The sequence below is a fragment of the Hypomesus nipponensis genome, chromosome 12 (genome assembly GCF_054491055.1).
Source record: "Hypomesus nipponensis isolate SF chromosome 12, ASM5449105v1, whole genome shotgun sequence".
In the NCBI taxonomy this organism is placed as follows: Eukaryota; Metazoa; Chordata; class Actinopteri; order Osmeriformes; family Osmeridae; genus Hypomesus; species Hypomesus nipponensis.
Window position 1 is genome coordinate 13,462,795 of NC_140372.1, and position 24,393 is coordinate 13,487,187.

Sequence of the window (24,393 nt, forward strand, 5' to 3'; positions counted from 1 at the left end):
GAAAGAAATCTTTGCAACTTTTCTTCGTTTGTTTTTTTTTTGTTCGTCTGTGTGTTTTGTTAGTTAAAAAGGTTGTATTTACATGTTTGTACAAAAATACAAAAGTCTGGGATGCAAATCTGTCCTGTTCTAGCTAGGTGGGGCATGGAGCGTCCTGTTCCCATCGCAGTAACACTGTCCTCCACTTCCTGTGGTCCCATACCTACTTCCACTTGTTGACAAGCATGTTGTTAAGCGAGGTCCTTTCTGATGTCACCCCCTGAACCTGTGTGGCTAAAACAAACTGCCCATGCCCATCGCAGACCTGAGTCAAATACTACCTACAAAGCATGGGGTGAATTTGATTCAGTGTCGTGAAACCAGAACAGTGCACCCAGGCAAGAGCCTCTCCAGTGCAAGTTCAAACGCACATCATTTACACTGATGTCGGTAACTGACTCAGGTCTCAGCCTGGGGATCCATCTTTAACGTCATTTTCCGCAGATGGGTTGGACTGTTGATTGGTAGTGCAACAGAAGCATTTGGATGTTGACATCTCTCGTTGAATACAAGATATGCTAGTAAACATAGCCGGGGATGTGCTGCAGTCACACTGAAGATGACGATTTGACCCACCTGTACCCGCGATGATGTCATTACAGGTCACTGGAAACAGTCAGACGCAAGCTCTCACAGCAACTTAAAACACCACCATTCCTCCCAATGCAAGCATCTCAGTTTAGTATGAAACAGTCCAAATGATTAAGTGCTGCACGTGGCTGAACTAACTCCAAACTGAAACCGCGAACTGAGTAGGACAAACCATCAACAGAGATTGATAGAAAGTGATCATCGCTGATCAGTATTTAAACAGATGATGTCTCAATATGCCAGGTGTGTTTTTCAGGTGGGCACTGCATGCTGTTGTTCACACACTGTGACTGTCGAAAAGTCTGATTCTGCCTTAAATCCTAACCTTGTGAGAAAGCTGGATTCGCGAGATCACGACCATGCGGGAATCCATCTTCTCAAGTGGTTTGGACGGATCGGCGTCCTATGAGAAACTACTGGCAGCTACGGACTTGGTTGAAGTTAGCCTGTGATAGATGGTGATAGAGTTTATCCAATCACTTTGCCAAGTATTTTTTGAAAATGCCTGCCCTTTCTAAACAATTTCCACAGACAACTTCCCAGATGGTTATGTGTAACAAACCATCAAGTGAGTCCAGCAATACCGCCTTTAATCTAGCCCCAGTCAGGGGCCAGAGAGGCCCCACTGATCAAGGTAATTTACCTTTGATTAGATCTTTTAGCAAAATAGACCTCTGGATAAAATACCCTGTGGTTTAAAAATATGTTCTTTACAACACAATCGAGGAGCTGGGTCACATTAGACACAGAAAGGGGTGCATATAGACCTAGTTGGCTGTGTTGGTGTTGCCAACTCAGACCAGAGTCAAACGATATCAACATGTTCCCACTGGCAGCGTAAAAAGGCTGGGGTCACTTTCCTTTTAAATTCATATTCATTTGAAATGCAAAACAACGCAAACATCTTTTTCTTCCCACTGTTGCACAAAAGCAAATTATATGACTTGCCAAACTAATATTTTGGTTCTTTTTTTGGTATAAATTCTAAGTGGTTTCATTTAGAAACTGATTCGACCCCAGCCTTGGTACCTACAGGGCTAACAGCAGGCTAAACACCCTGATCAGGTGATCAGAAAACACAAAACTGTGCTGCACCGGCCACTCTCTTCCAGTCACGTGGACATGTGAAGGTTCATCTGATATGTAGGTCAATTTACAGTAAGCTCCTCTCGCTATGATCTTTCTTATGTCAATGATGTCCACTTCCAAGTCATCCAAACCCATAACACCAACCAGCTTCATACCTAGCTACATTCTCAAACCACCTGGACAGTATTTGAACCGATGTTACCAACATAAATATTTGCTTCAACCTGCCGAGCCAAAACCTACAGCCTCAGATAGGTGAACGAATTACAGGAGCCAGATTACTGAACAAACCACATCAAACAACACCCCCGGTCTTTGACCACAGCCGTCTGATATCTGCTGTCATATCTTCACCTCAGGTGGGTCAAACGCCACTCACAAATACAGTCAAATATTCAGGGTGATCCTGATTTCGTTGAAACAGTACTGTGATTAGACTAATGGAACAGTCTCGACCTTAGAGTTAAATCAAGCGCACCTCAAGTACCCAGTATTTGTGTGTTTGAGCCAGTTCCCAGACCCCACTGTGATTGTCCAGTAACTTCATTTACAGTACGAGTTAAACACCAGCAGGTGGTCACATCGATACAAAACAGAATCAGTCAAACATTTTTTTTTGTCTTCTTTTTTTACATCTATTGATTCATTTAACAGTAATTACAGATAAATAAAAAAAAACGAAACGATAAATACGATTTCTTCTTTTTCTGGGGGTGGCAGAACAGCAAACAGGCATGTCCCTCGGTAGAGTAAACAATGATATGGTGTCTTTTTCTTTTTTCTTAGTTATTGCATGCGATCGATGAAAACATAAAAGAGGAACACGGAGGGTGCTTGGCAGCAAGGATGGTGAGGATAAAAGTGTAGATTCTAGTTAGTTCACAGCTTTTACGCCCCCCTTCTCCATTCTCCAAGCGTACACAGTGTCAGTCCTGCAGATCGTATTCTCTGAGTATCAAGCGGTTGTAGTTAATTATTGTCTACATTTTTACATCAGATTTACAAGGAACAGCAAGGTTGGGGTTGCTGTGGTATTCATAGAATACAGCGTCATATAATGTTGTCGTTGTGTTGGTGGCAGTGGTGACACCACTTTGGACACATCATGCCATACCTAGCCAGTGGAACGATTTCACTTTTTAAAATTATAATATATATATTTTTATGTTTCACTTCTGAAACATTTCTATAGATTCAATCCTTGAATAAAACATTGAACTGAAGGACCATTTCAGAGTTGTAAATAAGCTGACAGCAGTATGTGACCAAACTATGGGCTGTCTTCAGGTAGTCAAGGGGATCATGTGTCAACGTGCTGAGCACCTTGGTTGCGGACCAGTCCTTAATCTGCAACCTTGTCATTGAACAGCACTGTAGGACTCACTGGCTGGATCTCAATAGGCTGCTGCAGCCTCATCTTCTGTCCCCACTGGTCTGAGTGTACAGGGATATGGTTGGAGCTGCTGGAAACAGGCCCTTTAAAAGGACGTGGCTCACACCTGTCGGGGCAGTCAGATCAGTGCAGGTTGAGTCGGAGTCCTACAAAAAGTGTCAGCATGTCTCTTCATATAGCTTTATATACAATACAAATATATATATGTACAATTTAATTATAAGATTTTTTCACCCCTCAAGGACTATTCTTAAAGAGTTGTTATCAAGTGCAAAGAAGTTGGTTTTGCAAACCCATCCTTGTCAACCTCCAGAAGACTGTTTTCGATCAGTCTTTGCCCTATAGTGCCTGTGTTAGCCTAGTTTGCTAGCTACCCAGTTTACTATCCTAGTGCACTTGCAAAGGCTTGTGTGCTAGATAAGTGTGCCAACTACCTAGTCTGCTAGCCTGATATGCTGGCAAGCCTAGTATGCTAGCTACTCATCCTGCTAGCCTAGTATGCTAAGCCTAGAGCACAAGCTACCCTGCCACATAGCAACTGGATTAGAGGAAGGCCACTGTTAGATTGTCTAAAGTTAGCCGATCTTAGACGTACACAAGCCCTGACCCCCCCCCCCCCCCCACTACCCCCCCTACTCCCCTTCCTGGCAGACGGCACATCATAAGAAACATAACCCAGTTACTGGACTCGCTGACAAAGGTTTTTGCTAACTTGCTAAGCTAAAGCCTAGACATAAGCTTGTGGGGCCTGTGTGTATCTTCAGGTCTTGGGTTAGGGCCATCGCACTAGTCCTCAAACCAGCTCTGCTACAGCTACATACACCACAGATACACCATAATAATTACTGATCAATAGTCCAACAGCACCTCAACACTACAGCTTCTCAACATGCAGCCAAGATCATGTGTTCACGGGGTGTAGGGGACTTCTGAAAGACCCTCCTCTGCTGGCATACCAGTCTCCTTACTGAAGCAGGAAGTAGAAATAACAGTGGATATTCCATTTGCTCCGATACACACACACACTCACACCCACACACACACACATACACACACACACACACAGACACCCACACACCCACACACACAGGTCTTACATCCCCCTTTCTTTAACTTCCACTCCCTATCTGGATAGTATAAAAAGAGAAGAGTGCCCAGTCACAATAAGAAGTCTAATGAGTTCATCTGAACAAAATGACGTTTCGACCCTGGATGTAAAACAACAAGGTCCTCCAGCTGGAACCCCTGACTCCCTGACCCAAGCCTCTATTTGACAGGATTGCATACGATTGTTTTGGGGCAGTAGGAGGTCAGGTTCCATCCGAACACTAGGACGACCGGTCATCGTGGGGACTGCCGTCGGAGTTCTCGGTCTCTCCCTCTGAGATGGCCTGCATGGGGGCTGTGTAGAGGCGGGATCTCGCGCTGTAGCGGCTGCTATTGGCCGCCGGGGGGATCCTCGACCTGCCCTGCCGCGAGGCCGCCGACATGGGGAGGGTCTTGGTGGTGAAGCTCTCAGCAGTGGGCCGTGGGGGGAAGAGGCCGGGTGGGGGCAGGAGCTGGTCGGGGACCGAGGGTAGGTCTTGGAGGGGGGAGGGGAGCTCCTCGCCAGCCCCAAGCCTGGCCCCTCCCTCCGCGAGGGTGTCGCCGATGTTCTTTGGGGCTATGGGGCTCTTTAGGATCTCGATGGCGGACATGCGGTAGCTCGAGTCAGTCCTGCTGCCCTTCTTGAGGAGGAGCAGCTTGAACTCCTCGTTGGAGGTGCTGGACTTCTTGGCGCAGCGGTATATAGGGACTGGGGCTCGCTGGGCGCCGGCGGGGAGAGCGGCGGCGGTTGCGGGGGCGGTTGGGGTGCTCAGAGGAGCGGCCGGTGCCGTGGCCATGGCTGGTGCAGGGGCAGCTGTTATGGGGACGGGCGGCGCTGGAGGACACAAGCGGTTCTTGGAACCCAGTTCACCGGAATCCTTCCTGCCTAAGACCTTTCTCTTGGACCTGGGACAGGAGACAGGTTTTCAGAGATAGGACATCGGATGAGAGACTGTAGGGGAAAGAACTATTTGACTGAGATTAAGATTAGGAAATATAAAGCCGATATACAGTCAATATACGGATAGGTAGATTGATAGATACCTGTGGATCATGGCAAACAAGTCCTCCGTTGTACGCATTTTATTGGGCGACGTGAAGACAATGTCATCGTCGGTTTTAATGTCATCAGTCAGGGGAGAGAGTGAGTTGTCACTGGGGGTGGAGTCTGGGGTGGGGAAGGAAAACAGAGACCAATTGCATCATTATGGATATTGGAAGCTTTCTAGTCAGTTTGACACTGCTTACCAAGGGCTTATGGGGCCATATACTGTATATAACAATATAGAGTTTGGAAGTATACCAACTCCCTTTTACAAGACTACTTCCACAGATAATATGGATACAATATAAACAGTTATTGTCATACCGTCAGTTATTGTAACAAAATGGACAAGTTTATGTTGTCTGACCTTTGCTAAAATATCCTTCTGTATCAGGGGTGGTGGAGTCCTCTCGGCCATCTTGGTTAGGAGCGCTCCTGCTAGGACCTTCTTCTTCCTCCTCCTCCTCCTCTTCCTCCCCTGCTCCTCCTCCAGCTCTTCGTCCTCCCAGTGCATTGTTGATTAAGTAAGGGTGCGATATGTATGTCCTCCCTGCAGGCACTTTGTCTGGACTGTGACAAGGTCCTGAGTCCGTCCCTCCAGGAACACCCCAGCCCCCAGGCCCACGTTGCCTCTCCCCAGTCAGGACATACCCTGGTGGGGCACGGGGCTCCATCATCACCCCTGTCCTGGAGCTCATCGTTCTGGAGGTCTGTAGGGTCTCCCTCTGCGGCTCTTCCTCCTCCTCTTCTTCGTCCTCGTCGTCCTCTTCCTCAGGGGAGAACATGCGTTCTCCCAGCACCCTGAACTCTGGCGGGTGTGTGTGGGAGTGTGTGATGTGCATGTCTACAGGGGAGGGGTGTGGTGGGTGCGGCGGGGGGCGATGGGGAGGGTCCTCAGGGGAGTCCACGCGGGTTCTGAAGGCCGTCATGGCCCAGAATGTTCCGGGTCCATAGCGGTCCTGTCGCAGACGCAGGCTCTCGTAAGGAGGGGGGCCATCTGGGTGCTGGCGGGGGGGAGGAGGGGGGAGGTGCTCGGGGGAGGAGTAGTGAGGGTCAGGCTGAGGAGCTGGTCTCTGAGGAGGCGGTCTCCGAGGGGGAGAGGCCTGGTGTTGACAGACAGGGTGGGGGCTACGGTGGCCATGCCGGGACATTTGGGTCTGGTGGCGGTGTTCTCCATTTCCGGCCCGCTACTGTTCTTAAGGCTCTGACCACCAACGGACCTCAGCTGGACGGATCGAAGCGCTGAGGGTGTGATGGCTGCCAGGAGGGAGGGGCCTATCGCCAGCGGGATGGAGGCGGAGCCAGAACCCTCGGCGTGCATGGTTGAACCCGCAGCCCTCGCTTCGGCAGCGGCGGCCGCCATAGCCACTGCCCTCTGCTTGTGGTGGTGCAGCGTGTGAAGGTGCGTCCTGTGGGACAGGGTGTGCCTCGCGTAGGAGTGGCCATGTCCGTGGCTGTGGAGCGCGCTCAAATCCAACTGGGAGGGAGGCGGGGGGAAGTCCGCTTCTGTCCGACAGGAAGGGGCGGGCTCACGCTGCAGCGAGGCCAGGGAGGACTTCCTCTCGGGCACTTTGGGCTTCCTCTTCCCGCTGGTGGGCGACACGGGGCAGGGGAAGAAGGCGGCGGGGAATGACGACGTGGGCGTCTCTGATTGGCTGGAGTAGCCACTGGAGGGTGAGGCCAGGCCGGCCAGCTTCTCGGGAGAGCCCAGTCTGTAGTCTGCCTCCCCTGGCGGGAGGAGGGGAGAGGCCTGAGGGGGCGGAGGAGGGGGGGCGGAACAGGGGCTCTCCGGAGATCGCAGACACTCGATGATGGTGGTGCCAGGGCTGGAGGTGGAGAGGGGGGGATAGGGGGCGGGGGATTTGAGGTCACTGTGCAGCCATAGGTTGGCATAGTCAGACTGAACGGCCCCTTCGTCCTTGAAGGAATGGGTGTCTGTGGAGCCGAAGGAGGTGGGCTCCGTTAGGTCCACACCAACCCCCCAGGCTCCCAGAGGCTGTGTCACCAACCCTGATGGGTCCAACTGCCCTGGGCCCCCCCTTAGTTCAAGTTCCAGCTGCCCATCGCAGGAAGACAAGCTTAGGTTCTCTTCACTACCTATCTTTGGTTGGTCCTGGTCCTGGTCCTGGTCTTGGTCCCGGGCCTGGTTCAGGGCCTGGGCCTGGTCCTGGTCTTCACTCTGGCCCTGGTCTTGACCCTGGTCCTGTCCATGATCTCGATTTTGATCCTGTTCCTGGCTCTGGCTCTGACACTGGCTCTGTCTTAGGTTGTGGTCTTGGTCTTGGTCTTGATTTTGGTCTTGGTCTTGGTCTTGACCTTGGTCTTGATTTTGGTCTTGGCCTTGGCCTTGGCCTTGGCCTTGGCCTTGGCCTTGGTCTTGGTCTTGGTCATGGTCTGGATCTGGGTCTGGCCCAGGTCCTGTTTCTGAGTCCCTCACGGTTATCTCCGGGTCAACGCTGGCACCACTGCTCTCCTTCAGGGAGGAGCTTCTCCTGGGAGGTGGAGGCTTGGCCTTAGCCTTTCTCAGCGGCCGGCAGGGTCTCCCCAGGGTCATAGTGCCCCCTCTGCAACCCCCTCCCTGCCCCTGGCCACAGTCAGAGCCTAGAGCTGGATAGTCACACAGATAGGCCATGTAGCCCTGCCCGGAGTGGGAGGAGGAGGAGAGGAGAGTGTGTGGATGAGGCTCTGTCTCCGTCTGTCTCAGACTATGTGGATCAGAGAAGCCCTGGTAGGTGGAGGGGTAGGCCCCAGACCTCAAGCCCCTGCTCCCATGCTCCTCCAGTCCACGTTTGGGGCTGTAGTCCTGAGCCCCTGCCTGGTCCTGGTCCTGGTCAGGCTGGTCCGGAGGGTAGGCCCACTCACCCTCGCTAGCAGTACTGACCCCAGCGTCATCCAGCTGGTCCGTCGCGGAGGAGGTGAAGGAGCTTGACCTCTGACCCTGGCACTGAGGGCGATCCTGGTAGGAGGGGTCGATGATGAAGCCCGTCAGCTCGTCGATGGCGTGCGGCGCGGCGTTGAGCGAAAGCTCCGAGTCGCAATGGGAGGAGCCCGTGAGGGGCGGGGAAGACGGAGGGGGGATGGTCTCGGATGTCTGGGATGGGCAGGTGGAGGAGGAGCCACTCCAGTTGCCGCTCGATGATTGGTGGTCCTCCTTGTGGTCGACTCCACCACCGAGCCCCCCGGTGGTGGACAGCGAGTGGATGGGACTGGAGAAGGTGTCCGAGGACGACGACACCTCGCAGCTGCCCATGTCGGCTTTACGAGGCAGCCGGGAGCGCCCTCGCTCCATCCAGCCGTGCTCCGGACTCCCCCCTCCTCCTCCCCCTCCCCCCTCCCCCCTCCTCCCCCTCCCCCTCTCTGGGACCGCTTCAGGCTGCCCAGCTGCAGCTCGGGCATGGCCTGGTCGTCCGTGCTCTCCTCCTCGTCCTTCATCATCATCATCATCCTCTGGCCCGACCCGGGCAGGAAGTCCTCCGCTTCGTACGGCGACAGCTCCTCGTCGTCATCGTCCTCGTCGTCCTCGTCGTCGTCCTCGTCCTCGTCGCTGTCCACCTCGTCCCTGAGGCGGCCCCCCTCCCTCGGGAGACTGCGAGAGCGCAGGCGCCCCCCGGAGGCCGAGGAGGCGTACAGCGCTTCCGAGTGGTCCGGCAGGGACAGGATGTTGCCCGTGGAGTGGGACAAGGAGGCGGGGATCCCCTGGCCCCGCTGGGCCCTGATTCGCCGGCGGGAAGGGGCGGCGGCGGCAATGAGGAAGTCGTCGGTCTGGCAGCCGGAGTCGCGGGTGTGGAGGCGGTGCCCGCTGAGGCTCAGCTCCTCCTCCTGGCACAGCGAGAGGTGAGGGTTGGCGTGCACGATCAGCGTCCGCTCCCTCGCCACGGGAGACTCGTCGGAATCTGCGGACGCACGCCCGGAGACAGGGGTTAGGGTGCGTGTGTGTGCGTTGGGGGAGGGGTATTTGCGAGTGTGTGTGTGTGTGTGTGTTACCCATGTCGTGCTGGACTCGTCGGGGGATGCCGGTTATGGTCTTCCTCCTCCTCAACTTCCTCCTCCTCTGCAGCACGGACTGGGAGTGGACCAGAGAGCAGCGCGCACTCGCCTCGCGGTCGAATCCCATGCCTGTGAGCCCAGGAACATGCATAGGAGGAACCGTCAGAGAACGTCTAATCACTTGTTCTACTCTGAACTACTGCTACACTACGTCGAGTCCATTCCACTGGCTTCCATATACTGCCAGTTGTGGAGCGTGTAGGTCTAGAATTGTCCAGGGTGTGAACTTCTAGAGGGTTTTAGATTTCAACTCGTTCTCAATGTCAACTAGTATGTACTGTTCTGGAATGTTTGAAAAGCGAGTTACGTCAGAATTCTAGTGTTCAAAAGTGTGTAATTCTTGTATGTTCTAAGTATGTAGTTTTACAGTGTTCTAAAGTGTGTAGTTGTACAGTGTTCTGGGCAGCGTGTAGTTCTAGTATGTTCTGGGCAGTGTATAGTTCTAGTATGCTCTGGGCAGTGTGTAATTCTAGTATGTTCTGGGCAGTGTGTAATTCTAGTATGTTCTGGGCAGTGTGTAATTCTAGTATGTTCTGGGCAGTGTGTAATTCTAGTATGTTCTGGGCAGCGTGTAGTTCTAGTATGCTCTGGGCAGTGTGTGTACCGGTGACGTTTATGGGGATGATGCAGGAGGACAACAGTTGAGGGTCCGTTTTCTGCCTGTCCTCCGGGGACGTGGCCTTGGACCATGCGGTCTGCTGATGGGCCGTCATGGAGGCAGGGTTAGCAGCAACACACTTGTTCCTGCGGCCCTCAGGGACCTCAGTGTCTGGCTCTGAGGCAGAGGTAGACTGGGGGAGAGAGAGAGGAGGAACAAGAAAAAAAGAGAAATGTAGAGTGGGGGCAGGCAGAGAGAGAGCGATAGAGAATGGAGAGAAGACAGGACAGAGAGAAAGAGAGAGAGAAAGAGAGAGAGAGAGGTGTGAGAGATTGTAAGTATAAGATTACACCATGGCCTCACTAGGATTTTACACAGAACTAGACAGAACCGGAGGGTGGAGTGACCAGAGGGGAGAGACATGGAGAAGATGAGGAATATGGTGACTGGGATGATGATGATGACGAAAACTGAGATGTTTGTACAAGTTTAGAAGCTATAAGAGCAGAAAGGAAACTGGGGGGTTTAGTGTCGTAGCCTGATGGTTGGACAAAGTATTAACCAATAGGCTGGTTAGTAAAGTAATCGACCAGGTGTTACTGTAACCAGGAGGTTGGTTAGTGCAGTGATAGACCAGGAGGTTTGAATAATCGAATACCTTTCTGCTCCAGTGGAAGAACAGCCAACACTCAAAGGGAGAGGGGGAGTGAGCACTCTTAAATTAAACACACACATACACAGGTACACAAAAACACATACGCACGTACACAAACACACACATAAACAAAAAAAACAGGGGTTGATCAATGGAAAAATCAAAATGAGTGTCAAATGCAAATTCAACAACAAAATGGAGTAGATGGAAGGCTGTGTTGGACACAATGTTTTCTGGGAAGGTACCATCGCTGTACGTAGGTGTGCTGCACACATATGACAGATAGATCAAATATTCACCTTTCTCTGTAAGGTCTGGAAGTCTGCATCTCTCCCTGGTCTCTCCTGAGACACACACAAACAAACGACAACTCAAAACACCATCAGACGTCCAGATACGGGGGTTCTTCACGCAATGGATGTCGTCAAACAGTCTAATTCTATTTCCAGAAAACAGTTTACCTTTCTTTGTATCGTTTGTATTTCTGTCTCTCTCGTTATCCTCTCCTGGACAGAGAGAGAGAGAGAGAGAGAGAGAGGAGGGGGAGAGAGAGAGAGAGGTGAGAGATTTGTAACCACATCAGAAATGGCCACACTCTCATAATGACCATTGAAATGGAGCAGTGTGATGTCCATACCTTCCTGGGCTGGAAGTCTGCCTCTCTCTCTGCTTTCTCCTGCTGCTGCTACAGGGTACACACACGCACCCATACGCACACACACACACACACACACATTCCCCAACCAACAGGATTCATAACTGTGCTCAGTCTACTACATCTTTACTAGTGTGTGTCGCATGTATGTGGCGTATGCGTGTGATATATATAGGGTGTGTGCGTGTATACAGTGTGTGTTTGAGGTGTTTCTATATATATCTATATATATCTATATATATCTATATATATATCTATATATAGTGTGTGTGTTGTATATAGTGTGTGTGTGTGTGCTCACCGCATGAGCGTGCCGGCTCCTCTGCTCGTGTCTCCTCCGTGGGGAGGGGAAGGTGGGTAAAGGAGGCGGAGCCACAGAGATGGAGATGGTGACTCGGCGCTCTCTGCTGGTCGACCGCTGTCGCTGCTGCTGATCTGGAATACACACACACACACACACAGGTTGGTACTAGCAGGGCTGAAGATAGGATGTGGGTGTGTGGGTGTTGTTAGGACCCTGTGTGCAAGTGAAGTGTGTACCTCTGTGTGTGTGTGTGTGTGTGCGTCTGTGTGTGTGTGTGTGTGTGTTAGTACTCCATGTGTGTAGGTGTGTGCGTACCTCCATGTGTGTGTGTGTGTGTGTGTGTACCTCCATGTGTGCAGGTGTGTGTGTAGGTTTGTGTGTACCTCCATGTGTGTAGGTGTGTGTGCAGGTGTGTGTGTAGGTTTGTGTGTACCTCCATGTGTGTAGGTGTGTGTGCAGGTGTGTGTGTAGGTTTGTGTGTACCTCCATGTGTGTAGGTGTGTGTGTACCTCCATGTGTGTAGGTGTGTGTGCAGGTGTGTGTGTAGGTGTGTGTGTACCTCCATGTGTGTAGGTGTGTGTGCAGGTGTGTGTGTACCTATGTGCAGGGCGCGGAGGCTGAGTCTGGCATGTGTGTGCAGCTCCTCCAGGCACGGTGGCCGGGTGCAGGGGTGGAAGACGTTCTGCTGCTGGTGCCATGGCGCTTGGTAGTGAGACGTTATCTTACTCTCCACTTCCAGGTTAGACACCGCTGAGGGTGACGAGAGGGGAAAGGAGGGGGGAGGAGGGAGGGAGGTGAAGGAGGAGGAGAGGAGGGGGGAGGAAGGGACGGGAAGGAAGGCAGAGTAGAGGAAAAGAAAGGAGACAAGGGGGTAGCAGGTGGAGGAGAGGAAAGGCGAGGGCAAAGAGGAGAGGAGGATGGGCAGAGGAGAGAGAAGGAGGAAGTTAGCATTACAATACTATCGTGATATAAAATCGTTCTTCTTGGTCTACCTCAAGATCAAATTCTGACAAAGAATCCAGGCCATGGTTTAGACTTCACCTTAGACCAGCACACCAGTCTCTACTCTACTCACTCTATCTCGCCAGAGGAACACTGCAGAACAGGAGGGATGAATCACACCATAACACCCCCTGGATCGAGTGAGAGATTAAACATATAGCCTGGAATAACATCCCACCTCTCAGTTGTCTGCAGTGGAACAGGGGGTTGAAACACTGAGAGGGAAGCAGTACTTGTTTTGACCAACAGGTGTCAGTAAAGCCCTATCGTCTCTGCTGCTGCAATCAGACAGAACTCCCTCACTTCTCTTCAGTCTTTTACAAAGTAGTATTCTTCTAGCACAAACACACACACACACACACAGACACACTGATAAAATGGCAACAAAAAACGACGAAATACCAATACATTTGTCTCACAGTTAAGATCAGCATCACACACTAAAGAGATTCAGTGGAAGCCTGGGCCTTTTTAGAGAGAGAGAGAGAGAGAGGGGAAGGGAGCGGAGTGTGTGTGAATGAGACCCAGACACACAGTTAGAGTGAGTGTGCATGGGTGAGAGAGGTTGACCGAGATAAAAAGAGAGAGATAGAAGCCTTTCATGTTCTGTCCTTTCTGTAGAATCCACTCGTCTATTAAACAACATCTGGTCATTATCATCATCATTCTCATTCAACGTTTCCTTATTCCCCCCCCCCCCCCCCCCCACTCCACCTTTTATCTGTAACCTGGCAACCTCGGCCATCCCATCCACTCTGAGTACACAGGTACTCGGTTAATTCATTCGAACAGTCATCCTCCATTAGTCGGCATCCCTCACTTAACACATTCTGACTGTAAAATGACACTAATGCAGTACAGGACAGCATCATCAGAACGGATTGTGAGAAAAGACTCAAAACACACGATGAGCATAGGTTTCCACGACACATGATCAAGCCACCGATGCTACGCACATGTGGCGGGGTAGGTCAGAGGCAGCACGTGGCACAGTTACCATCGACACTGCCCAGTCACGAAGAGGGGACTAGTGAAGGAGAGAAAGGAGGTAGGGTACCATAACAATGCATTTAGCCTGGCCACTTATTTGACTCTGAAGTCCTTTAGCCAGTAACATGGATTTAAGAGAGCTACAGTATTTGATGAACTTCTATCCAGAGCCAGCACCACCCTCCCCAACCCCCACACCCATTCTCCGCTTCCTCTCTTCTTTACCCTCCCTCCCTCCCTCCCTCCCTCCCTCCCTCCCTCCCTCCCTCCCTCCCTCCCTCCCTCCCTCCCTCCCTCCCTCCCTCCCTCCCTCCCTCCCTCCCTCCCTCCCTCCCTCCCTCCATACCTCTCTCCCTCCCTATGTACCTCTCTCCCTCCTTCTCTCCCTCCTTCTCTCCCTCCTTCTCTCCCTCCCTCCCTCCCTCCCTCCCTCCCTCCCTCCCTCCCTCCCTCCCTCCCTCCCTCCCTCCCTCCCTCCCTCCCTCCCTCCCTCCCTCCCTCCCTCCCTCCCTCCCTCCCTCCCTCCCTCCCTCCCTCCCTCCTTCTCTACCTCCCTCCCTCCCTCCCTCCTTCTCTACCTCCCTCCCTCCCTCCCTCCCACTCTACTCTGCTCCAGATAGTTGCTGCAGTGTTGAAGTTGTCTCATCTTTGTCATCATCAGGACGCAGTGCTTTATAAAGACTGTTACTCAGCAACATTCTCCCACACACCTACATAAACCTACACACACGCACAAATATGCAGACACACACACACACATGCATTCAGTCTTACACACACACACACTACCGTCCTACCATCCCTCACCACACACACTTACCTCTCTCTCTCTCTCTCACGCACACACACCCACACGCACACACGCACACGCATACACACAAGCAGTTTTTCTGCTAAGCTTCAACAGAACAGTGTAGCAGACAGAGTAGTCCATATCTGCCAACCAGCTGTCTTAGCCCAGGCAACCAGATATCATCGCCACTGCAAGACCCTAACCCACCATAACAAATAACAACAACAGCACACACAAACACACACTGGTAGCTTACCATTCAGTTCCCAGTCACGCAAACTGGTTGTGAAACCAGTATGCCAGAGAGATATTTGTTCTAGAACACCTTTTCACCATGCTGCCACAGCTGTCTTAACCCACATGATCCTGTCCTATCCTGTCCTATCCATTCCTGGCCGGTCCCGGACCGTTTGTCTGTCCGGTTGTACCTGTGTGTCCTCTGTCCTGCTGCGGTCCTCTCTGAGGCCGGCTCCTCCTATGTGTCCTCAGCCGCCTTCCCTGAGAGTTACCCATCAGCCCCGGGGCCGGAGAGCAGACGAGCAAACATGGCCGAAGCCCTCCACCTCCGGACTGGCCGACTCACCGGTTTGCGCCCCTCCTTCTCTCTCTCTCTCTCTCTCTCTCTCTCTCTCTCTCTCTCTCTCTCTCTCTCTCTCTCTCTCTCTCTCTTTGTCTCTCTCTCTCTCCATCCGTGCTTCTGTCTCCTTTGCTCTCTTGATCTGCTATTCCGGTCTCTCTCTCACTCCTCTCTCCTTCCCTCTTTGGGTCTGCAGGTGCGGTGTCAGCTGCTTACAGTGGCATTGCAGCCCAGAATCATCCAGCCTACCAGTCAGCCAGCCAGCCAGCCAGCCAGTCAGCCAGTCAGCCAGCCAGCCAGCCAGTCAGTTAGCCAGCCAGTCAGCCAGTCAGCCAGTCAGCCAGTCAGCCAGTCAGCCAGCCAGCCAGCCAGTCAGTCAGCCAGTTAGCCAGTCAGCCAGTCAGCCAGTCAGTCAGTCAGTCAGTTAGTTAGTCAGTCAGTAGCCAGTCAAGGAGCCAACCATCAGATATAGTTGCAAGCTTACATAACAGACATCAGCTGTACTGAGGGTCACGGTTTGAGACAACACAAGGGTTAGAGTCTGGGGAGGGAGGAAGAGACACACGCACGCAAACAGACTCACACACCGAAACACACACTCACGCAAACACACAGCGTACTGTACCTTTAGATCTGAGAGGAACGCAGCTCAGTCCCAGACAGGCCAGAGCCATGGTGAACCTAAAATACCTCTCTCTCTCTCTCTCTCTCTCTCTCTCTCTCTCTCTCTCTCTCTCTCTCTCTCTCTCTCTCTGTGTCTCTCTCTCTTTCACTCACTAAATATCTCCCTATTTCTCTCTCTCTTTCACTCACTAAATATACCCTTATCTCCCTATCTCCCTATCTCCCTATCTCTCTCTCTCTCTCTCTCTCTCTCTCTCTCTCTCTCTCTTTCTCTGTCCTCTACTCCTCTTTACAGATCTCTCAACCTCCGTCTTCAACCATGGCTCTCTCTTGCTCTCTGCGTCTCTCCGTCCTATAAACATCCGGACGAACAACATCTGTAGAACCCCCCCCTCCCTCCCTCCCTCCCCCACTCCCTCCCTCCCTCCGGCCCCTCCCCTGAACCCCTCCGGGAGGGTTGCAGATGGATCAGTCCTGCTCTCTCCATGACAGTAATCTCTGTATGATCCGTCATACGGGGGAGTCCACATCAGCACAAACACGGGGGGGGGGGGGGGGTGGTCTGCTCTCACACACACACACAAAAGGATGAATGCGCGCACACACGCCACTCTGTATTAATCCACACTGCTGAAGAGGCAACCCGTTCTGCAAAGGAATGACAATCTGCGTGTGTTGATGTTCAGTGTGTGTGTGTGTGTGCGTGTGTAGGACTGTGTTTTGCTTCTATCGCCTCCAACGGTTCTACGTTGAGACTCCCTGGGATTCAAACTAGCAACCTTCAGTGAGGTTAAGAGCAGCTTCAGGTGGTCTGATCTACAACCAGCCGTCCTTCCCTGAAACTAAATTCCGTATCTGAAGAGAAACCTGCACCACAGATCTGGGACCTGCTCCAGTGTGTGTGTGTGTGTGTGTGTGTGTGTGTGTGTGCGTGTGCGAGTGTGAGTGTGTGTGTGTGTGAGTGTGTGTGGATCAGAGAAACTCCAGCTCCAGAGCCAAGGTCACCAGCTGAGCTCGCTCCAGATTAGAGCGGATTATCAGACCGGCTGAATTATTCCACGCTGGAGAGAGAGAAGCACACACACACACACGCACGCACACAGTGAGAGTTTAGCAGGGCTGCAGGAGTCTGGCAGTGCTGTTAAAGTCTGGCATGGAGACGTTGTCCATGTTCCAGGAGATCAGTTTGAGCCTCACGCTGCACAGGTCGGCTGATATCTATACCAGAGGGATGGGTCGGCTAGCAGGCTGGTGGGTAAGCGAGGTGATATGCAGATCTGTGCAAAGGAAGACACAGCCAGGTCTGACACCGTAACAAGCAACACGAGTGAGGGAGGTCCGCAACCTCTCTCTCTCGCTTTCCCTTCTCTCTATGAGAAACTCAGTCAGCCTTTCTTTCTCTGTGTCTGTCTGTATTCCGTATTTACACCTTTCTTTCTTTTGTACTCGTTCCTTCCTTCCTTCCTTCCCCTCTTCTCTCATTCATGTCGCACCCTCCCTCCGTCTCCTCCCCTCTTGGCCACACCTGCAGCGTTGTTCTTTCCCTCCTCCTCCTCTTCTTGAAGACCTGATGTTTTCATCCTGCCCCTACTGATCCCTGTCCCTCCACACACACACACACACACACACACACACACACACAAGCACACGTACACTCCAAATTTGAATCTGCCGATTATTACACTCTTCATAGAAAAACATCCTCTCTATTCCAGTCTGTTACACCGTGGTTGGTCACATGCTGATGATGTCACAGCTGGGGTAAAAGAGTCAATACTTGAAATCATAAACAATGCCGCCCCCTAGTGGTCAACACACCACACCGACGTGCGATGGTTCGAGATCGGCTGCTATGACACACACGGACGGTGTTGCGCCCCCATATATGTGAGTTTTTTCATCAGCCTCACACACACACACACACACTTACAAACAGAGAGTGCTTTGAGGCGACCACGTTAACTATTTAAGCACAAAGACACTCCAAGTTTACAGGAAAAAATGCCAAACTCAGTTTATTGAAATGTAATAAGTCGCAACGCTACATGTGCCCAAAGTCACGCACAAAAACAAACACACATAATCATCTTCATACACAATGAGAAGTTCCCACACATTATCCCATGTACCAAATTTCAACGAGACATTACTTTGTTTGTTTCTCTAAGTGATTTGGGGTCCCAATGGTAACCTTGGTGGCCTCCAGTTCATCAATATTGTAAAGTTGTTCCTGGAGGTGTTCCCGTGGCAACTGGTGATGACATCAAATTGTTGAAAAAAACCTAATGAATCATTAATGAGAGGGGAAGGGGGGGGGGATCTGTTGATTGCACGAGGATGTTGTCGTACTTTGCCGGATAAAGTATATTAGAACCAACACCGACACGCACGTACATAAGTACAGGATACACACTCACACAAACATAAGTATGGCACACACACACACACACACAGCACAGCGTACACAAAAACACACGTACACACTAAATGACAGGCGTGATTAGAGAGAAGCTACACACATCGCTTGCATAAGTTACTTTGGACAGATTTCACTGAATCATTCAAATGCCTGGAATGAACAAATCCTTTGGTGACCTCTCTCTCTCTTTCCAGCTCTCCATCTCCCCAGTACTCTCTCTCTCTCTCTCTCTCTCTCTCTCTCTCTCTCTCTCTCTCTCTCTTTCTCTCCAGCTCTCTGTCTACCTCTTTGCATTGTCCTTTTTCTCTCAATCTCAATTCCCCCTCAATTGACATGTCACTTCTTTCTCTTGGCCACTATCAACCTCCCTTTTTTAAACTCTCCCTCAATCATCTCTCTCTCTCTCTCTGTCTCTCTCTCTGTCTCTCTCTCTGTCTGTCTCTCTCTCTGTCTGTCTCTCTCTCTATCTATCTCGTGTCCAATGCCAAGGGTCTCAGACCGGCTTTGAAATAGCACAAGGATGTACTACCACTGTAATCTACCACAAAGACACACACACACACACACACACACACAGACAGAAACACACACACACATATACAGAGAGTACACACACATACCGTTTGACACACATACCTCTTCCCACAAACAGCAGAGTGTGTACGTCTGCCATGGTGAGAGAATGGCACGAGACAAGCCATCGCCCATGTTATTTTTAACTCCGTGTCTCCATGGAAACCGGCACATATGCTGGGAGCGGTGCTCTCCTGCTGTGTGTGTGTGTGTGTGTCTGTATGTGCGCTGTGGATGCAGAAAGTCTTCACTCTAACTGCCATGTGTGTGTTTGTATGTATGCACGTGTGTGTGTGTGTATTTTTTGCGGTGGACGTAGTGAGCATTCTTCACTGAATGGTGTCCAATGGTTGGTTATAATTGCATCATTTCAAAGATAATAATTATATAGAGGCTTACCAGGTTGGTCTGGCAAGGTTGCCTTGTTGACTTGGGTTCAGACAACACAACACTGGTCTAACACCACACTTTAAACAGTCACGTGGAAAGGCAGGGGAAGTGGCTGTGTCTTTTCTGAAGTCTGAAACAGACCGTACGATGTTTCAGCCTATGACGGCTGAAACATCGTATGTGGAAGGCACAACTGTTAAAGGCCAACCTCAGGTTTCTGATTGGTTGAGGGTGATATATTTATGTTGAAGGGAGACCCTCTCCCTTTCAGTAACTGATTCACACAGCGAAGACTTATGTCGACATGAAACACACTAAAATGTGCTGTTTCTTATTTCTTCGTTTCAAAGTGTTTTGTGATGATTTAGCAAAAGCAAACTAGCGCTCCATGTACGAGGGCAACCTAACATGGAGGTTCTCTGTGTGTGAGTATTTGAATTCCTTCTAAATGAATGTGATGGTGGATTTAAATAAAGCATCTGAAGTGCGTGTGCCATTGTAGATCAGAGCAATTCCAGCTTTAATAACCCAACCGATTGAGGATGTTACAGATTCTATTGATGCTTTGAAGTGTGACATGAACAATGACAGCAGAGGCCTTACCCAAACAATCAATGAACCGATACAGAGAGAAGGAGAGAAAGAGGCGTAGGAAGAGGAAGGGTGAGCTACAGAGAAGGATGGAGAGCGAGAGCAAGAGAGAGAGAGAGACAGAGACAGAGAGACAGAGAAATTGAGAGAGAACGACGGAGAAAACGAGACAGAGAGAAAAGAGACAGAAGAGGAGAGAGGAGAGACAAGAAGGGATGAGAGGGGAGATAAGAGGAAAGCAAGAGACGGAATAAGAATGATGGGGAGAGAGAGAGGTAGAGGTAGAGAGAGTAAGGAGGAGATACCAGTCATTTACCACAAGGTTTCTATGGAAACAACTTAAAGATGAAAGCAGTGAGTGGCGCTATAGTGATTCCCACAATGCTTTGCGCCTGGGGATCTCTCGGAGAGAGAGGAAGTCAGCTCTGGAGGGACGGGCGGACAAATCCTCTCTCTCTCTCCCCCTTGCTCTACATGTCTCTCGCTCAACCTCTATTTCTCTCTCTCTCTGTCTCTATATCTCTCTCGCCTGATGAAAACTCAGAAGAGCAGAAACACCGACCTCAGCATCCACACACACATCCACAGACACACACACACACACTCACATCACACATCACACATCCACACAAGCACACACTATCAAAAACACTTAAACATGAATTGAAGCAGAGAAGAGCACACACACACAGAAAGAGAGAGAGAGAGACACGCTGGTAAGCATCACTGTTTCTAATTGGAGCATGGCATTATCCCCCTCCCCCATCTCAGTTTGCCTCTTCCTTTTTTACCCTCCTCTCTCTCCTTCCCTTTTTCATTCCCCTCTATCTATTCTCTCTCTCCCCCCCCCTCTCTCTCTCTCTCTCTCTCTCTTTCTCTCTCTCTCTCTCTCTCTCCATCTTCCCCTCTCTCTTCCTTTTCTTCCCTCTATCTCTGACTTTACCCCCCCCACCCCCTACCCCCTATCGCCCACCCCCCCTCCCTGGGTGATGCCAGTGCAGTAGTCAGGCCGCGGAGGAGCAGCCAATCAGAGGGCTTCGTGCTGAGCAGTTCTCTGGTGATGTGAGGCAGTTTCACGCTTGTGCACCCAGCCCTGCCAAATGTAGGTCAGACACACACACACACACTCCGCACTTACAGTACACACACCACACGTGTAGTACACACCACACATGCAGTACATACACACACACACTCACACACACACACACAGATACACACACAAAAGAATGGCTAAGAGATAAATAGCCCACTGTGTGTGTGCATTTTGGCATATATACACGTACTGTATATTTGTGTGTACGATAAGCCCAATCATATCCATCATGATGAACAGTGTGTGTAGATGGAGTATGAATACAGCAAACAGCAGAAGCATGAGGTGCAGATTCCTCAGCTCAGGGAAACCAAAAACAAACAGGAACACAAAGAGATGAGTTCAACTCAAAAAAGACTTCAGGCTGAAAAGATTTTTGTTTTTTAACTGACTCCAAGACCTTCAAAAGTAAAAGGATTTTTTTTACTCAAGCGTGACACATTCAAAGCACCTTCCAGTAGAACAGAGATTGTGTCTTGTTTTCCTTAAAGGGAATGGTTTGACTAGGCCAGGACTTAATTATGTGACAGTAAAATTGACCGCCTTGCTGGAGGGTATTCCACCTAATGCAGAACACTATGTGTCTTCAAATCCATGTGGAACAAATCAATGCCCAGGCCAAACTTAGACCTGTGTTATCTAGTCTAAGAAATGACTAATCAGGAGATACTGTATGTGGAATAGAAATTGACAATATAGCCTCCAAAACACAGTTTTATACAAACAGAATGGCTTTGTCCTATTTATGTGAACAGTTAACTCAGCAAAACATAGATATAAAACGTGTTTTACTAGAATGTTTGAGGAATTTCCATTTAGTTGTGCAGGTGCTGTCTAGTGCTTTTTCAGTCTGTGTGATTACTCTCTAACAACCTCTGGCTTGTGATAGGCCACTCTAGTGTGCAGTGCTGGTATCTGATTGGCTGCTGTGATGGCTACTCCCAGAGGGAACCTTTTCCTCCAGATTGTGTTGTAGTAGGACCTTTGTCGGTGTCACGCTACACACTACACACTGCACACACATGCACACACATGTACACACGCATATGCAAGCATGCACAAACACATGCACCAGCGAACCCTTGGACTCAAACACACACACACACACACACACTCCTCAGAGACAGACAGAATCACTTCTACATCCCTGGGTTGCTGTCACTCTCTGACCTATTTATCTCATCTCTCCTCTCCTCTCCTCTCCTCTCCTCTCCTCTCCTCTCCTTTCCTCTCCTCCTCTTCTCCCCTCCCCTCCCCTCCCCTCCCCTCCCCTCCCCTCCCCTCCCCTCCCCTCCCCTCCCCTCCCCTCCCCTCCCCTCCCCTCCCCTCCCCTCCCCTCCCCTCCCCTCCCCTCTCCTGTCCTCTCCTCTCCCCTTCTCTTCTCCCATCTCATCTCATCTCCTCTCCTCTCCTCCATTCCTCTCTTATTCTCCCCTCTTCCCTTTCCCTTTGGACCCTTCCTCCTCTGTCCTCTATGCATTCCGAGCAAGCAAGAGAGGGATAGAGAGAGAGAGACGTATGTCCGTTGTAGACCCATCCCCACCACCCCACAAAACCTTCCCACAACCCAACCTTCAACCCACCAAGATCAGCACCACATTAAGACACCCCCCCCCCTGATCAACCCGCCCACTCTACTCAGACCCTACACAGGACAGACTGTCCTTCCAAAACTCCAGAACCTTCCAACGCCATCAACTTTGTTCATCAGTATAAACATGCACAAATATGTCTTCTCAGAGCTAGGCAGTGATCACACCCTTTCACATTTGTACTGGGTCAGTAACACCACCTGCCCTAACCTGGCCGGAGAGAAGGAGAGAGAGACACATGGAGACAGAGAAAGAGGCCGAGGGGAGGGAGAAAGAGAGCAAGAAGGAGAGGGAGAGAGACATAGCCAGAGAGAAGAAACTGAGAGAGAGGGATTGAGAGACAGAGAGGGGGGAGAGATGGAGGGACAGAGAGAGAGAGAGAGAGAGAGAGAGAGAGAGAGAGAGAGAGAGAGAGAGAGAGAGAGAGAGAGAGAGAGAGAGAGAGAGAGAGAGAGAGAGAGAGAGAGAGAGAGAGAGAGAGAGAGAGAGAGAGAGAGAGAGAGAGAGAGAGAGAGAGAGAGAGAGAGAGAGAGAGAGAGAGAGAGAGAGAGAGAGAGAGGAGGGAGAGAAAGGGGGATGCAGAAAAACCAGAGTAGGATGCTCGTTGTTATTCTACACACGGCTTCGTTCTCTAATCTGATAGGATGACCAGATAGTGCATCGACCAATAAGAGGAGAGCAGCAGACCAGGCAGAGACTGAATCAGCCAGAGTACAGTAACTGATGCTGGTGTCACACACACACACATAAACACACACAAAGACTTACATACACACACACACACACACACACACACACACATCCACACACAGAATAGCCTTAAGGAACTGTGTGACACCAGTGCCTTTACCTGTGAGTGAGTATGTGTGTGTTCTGCTTCTATTTATACTTTCCAGAGGATAGCTAGTTGTAGTCAGAGCAGGCTTAGAGGAGGAAATAGGTTAACCAAATGATCTGCTCTTAGCAGCTCTAACGAAAGCACTCTGCATTAGAATATATACACATGCAATACACGCACACACACTCTACAGATACATACACACTGTAAAGACACCCGCACACACACTCTACAGACATGAACACAGTACAGACACTTTGTCAAACAGTGCACTGATATGCAAACACCTGTACACACACAAACATACAGCACACACATGCAAGCTGTTTCTTTCTTTCCATCTTTCCATCCTCCCTCCCTTCCTTCCTTCTTTCTTTCTTTCTTTCTTTCTTTCTTTCTTTCTTTCTTTCTTTCTTTCTTTCTTTCTTTCTTTCTTTCTTTCTTTCTTTCTTTCTTTCTTTCCTTCCTTCCTTCCTTCCTTCCTTCCTTCCTTCTTTCTTTCTTTCTTTCTTTCTTTCTTTCTTTCTTTCCTTCCTTCCTTCCTTCCTTCCTTCCTTCCTTCCTTCTTTCTTTCTTTCTTTCTTTCTTTCTTTCCTTCCTTCCTTCCTTCTTTCTTTCTTTCTTTCTTTCTTTCCTTCCTTCCTTCCTTCCTTCCATCCTTCCTTCCTTCCTTCCTTCCTTCCTTCCTTCCTTCCTTCCTTCCTTCCTGTACTCCAGACCATTGTTACACCCTGCACCAAGAACTCCACTGTGCTTCCAGTCTAGGCTTCTGGAGAGAGATCGAGAGAAGGGTGTGTGGGGAGTGTATGTGTGATGTGGTTATTGTCATATTGATGTGACAGAGAGGATTACTCTCTTGGAAGAGTCTTATTTCTTCCCTGTTCCCCAGAATGCACTGCTGCTCTCTCTCTCATTCCGTCTCTCCTTTCCTGTCTGCTCCTTCTCGCTCCTCTCTCCTCCTCCTCCTTTTTTAATCCCACTCACCCTCACCTCCTCTCTTCCTCCCCCCTCCTCTCCCCTCCACTCTGCTCTCCTCACCCCTTCACTCCATTCCTCTTCCCCCTCTTCTAGCTTCCTTTGCTGCCCTATCCTCTCCCTTCACCTCTCTCCTCCTCTCCTCTCCTCTCCTCTCCTCTCCTCTCCTCTCCTCTCCTCTCCTCTCCTCTCCTCTCCTCTCCTCTCCTCTCCTCTCCTCTCCTCTCCTCTCCTCTCCTCTCCTCTCCTGTCTCTTCTCTTCCAGAGTAACAGAGTAGATAATCCCTGGGGATTCTGCTGAATAGAGTTCTGGACAAAAACAGACTTCAACTAGGCGGGAATTTTATGTTCAATTTAATCCCTACAGTTAAAGTCGATTTGAGTGGTGTGTGTTATTCTGTGTGTTAGCCTTTGCTTGTGTATGTGGGGTG

General features: G+C 50.4%; 1 protein-coding gene across 1 annotated transcript in view; it reads right to left on the minus strand.

The window, feature by feature from the left end:
• Positions 1-3,771: 3,771 nt before the first annotated feature.
• The window catches only part of nhsb (Nance-Horan syndrome b (congenital cataracts and dental anomalies)), a 30,458-nt gene continuing 9,836 nt past the window's right edge, over positions 3,772-24,393 (minus strand). The window contains 15 exon segments of the mRNA XM_084668610.1: positions 3,772-5,104; positions 5,243-5,366; positions 5,611-6,342; positions 6,345-7,386; positions 7,699-7,850; positions 7,950-8,580; positions 8,583-9,136; positions 9,228-9,359; positions 9,895-10,081; positions 10,547-10,611; positions 10,845-10,887; positions 11,005-11,049; positions 11,181-11,228; positions 11,500-11,633; positions 12,100-12,252. Coding sequence (XP_084524736.1) covers positions 4,441-5,104; positions 5,243-5,366; positions 5,611-6,342; positions 6,345-7,386; positions 7,699-7,850; positions 7,950-8,580; positions 8,583-9,136; positions 9,228-9,359; positions 9,895-10,081; positions 10,547-10,611; positions 10,845-10,887; positions 11,005-11,049; positions 11,181-11,228; positions 11,500-11,633; positions 12,100-12,252 — 4,706 coding nt within the window. The 3' untranslated portion in view covers positions 3,772-4,440.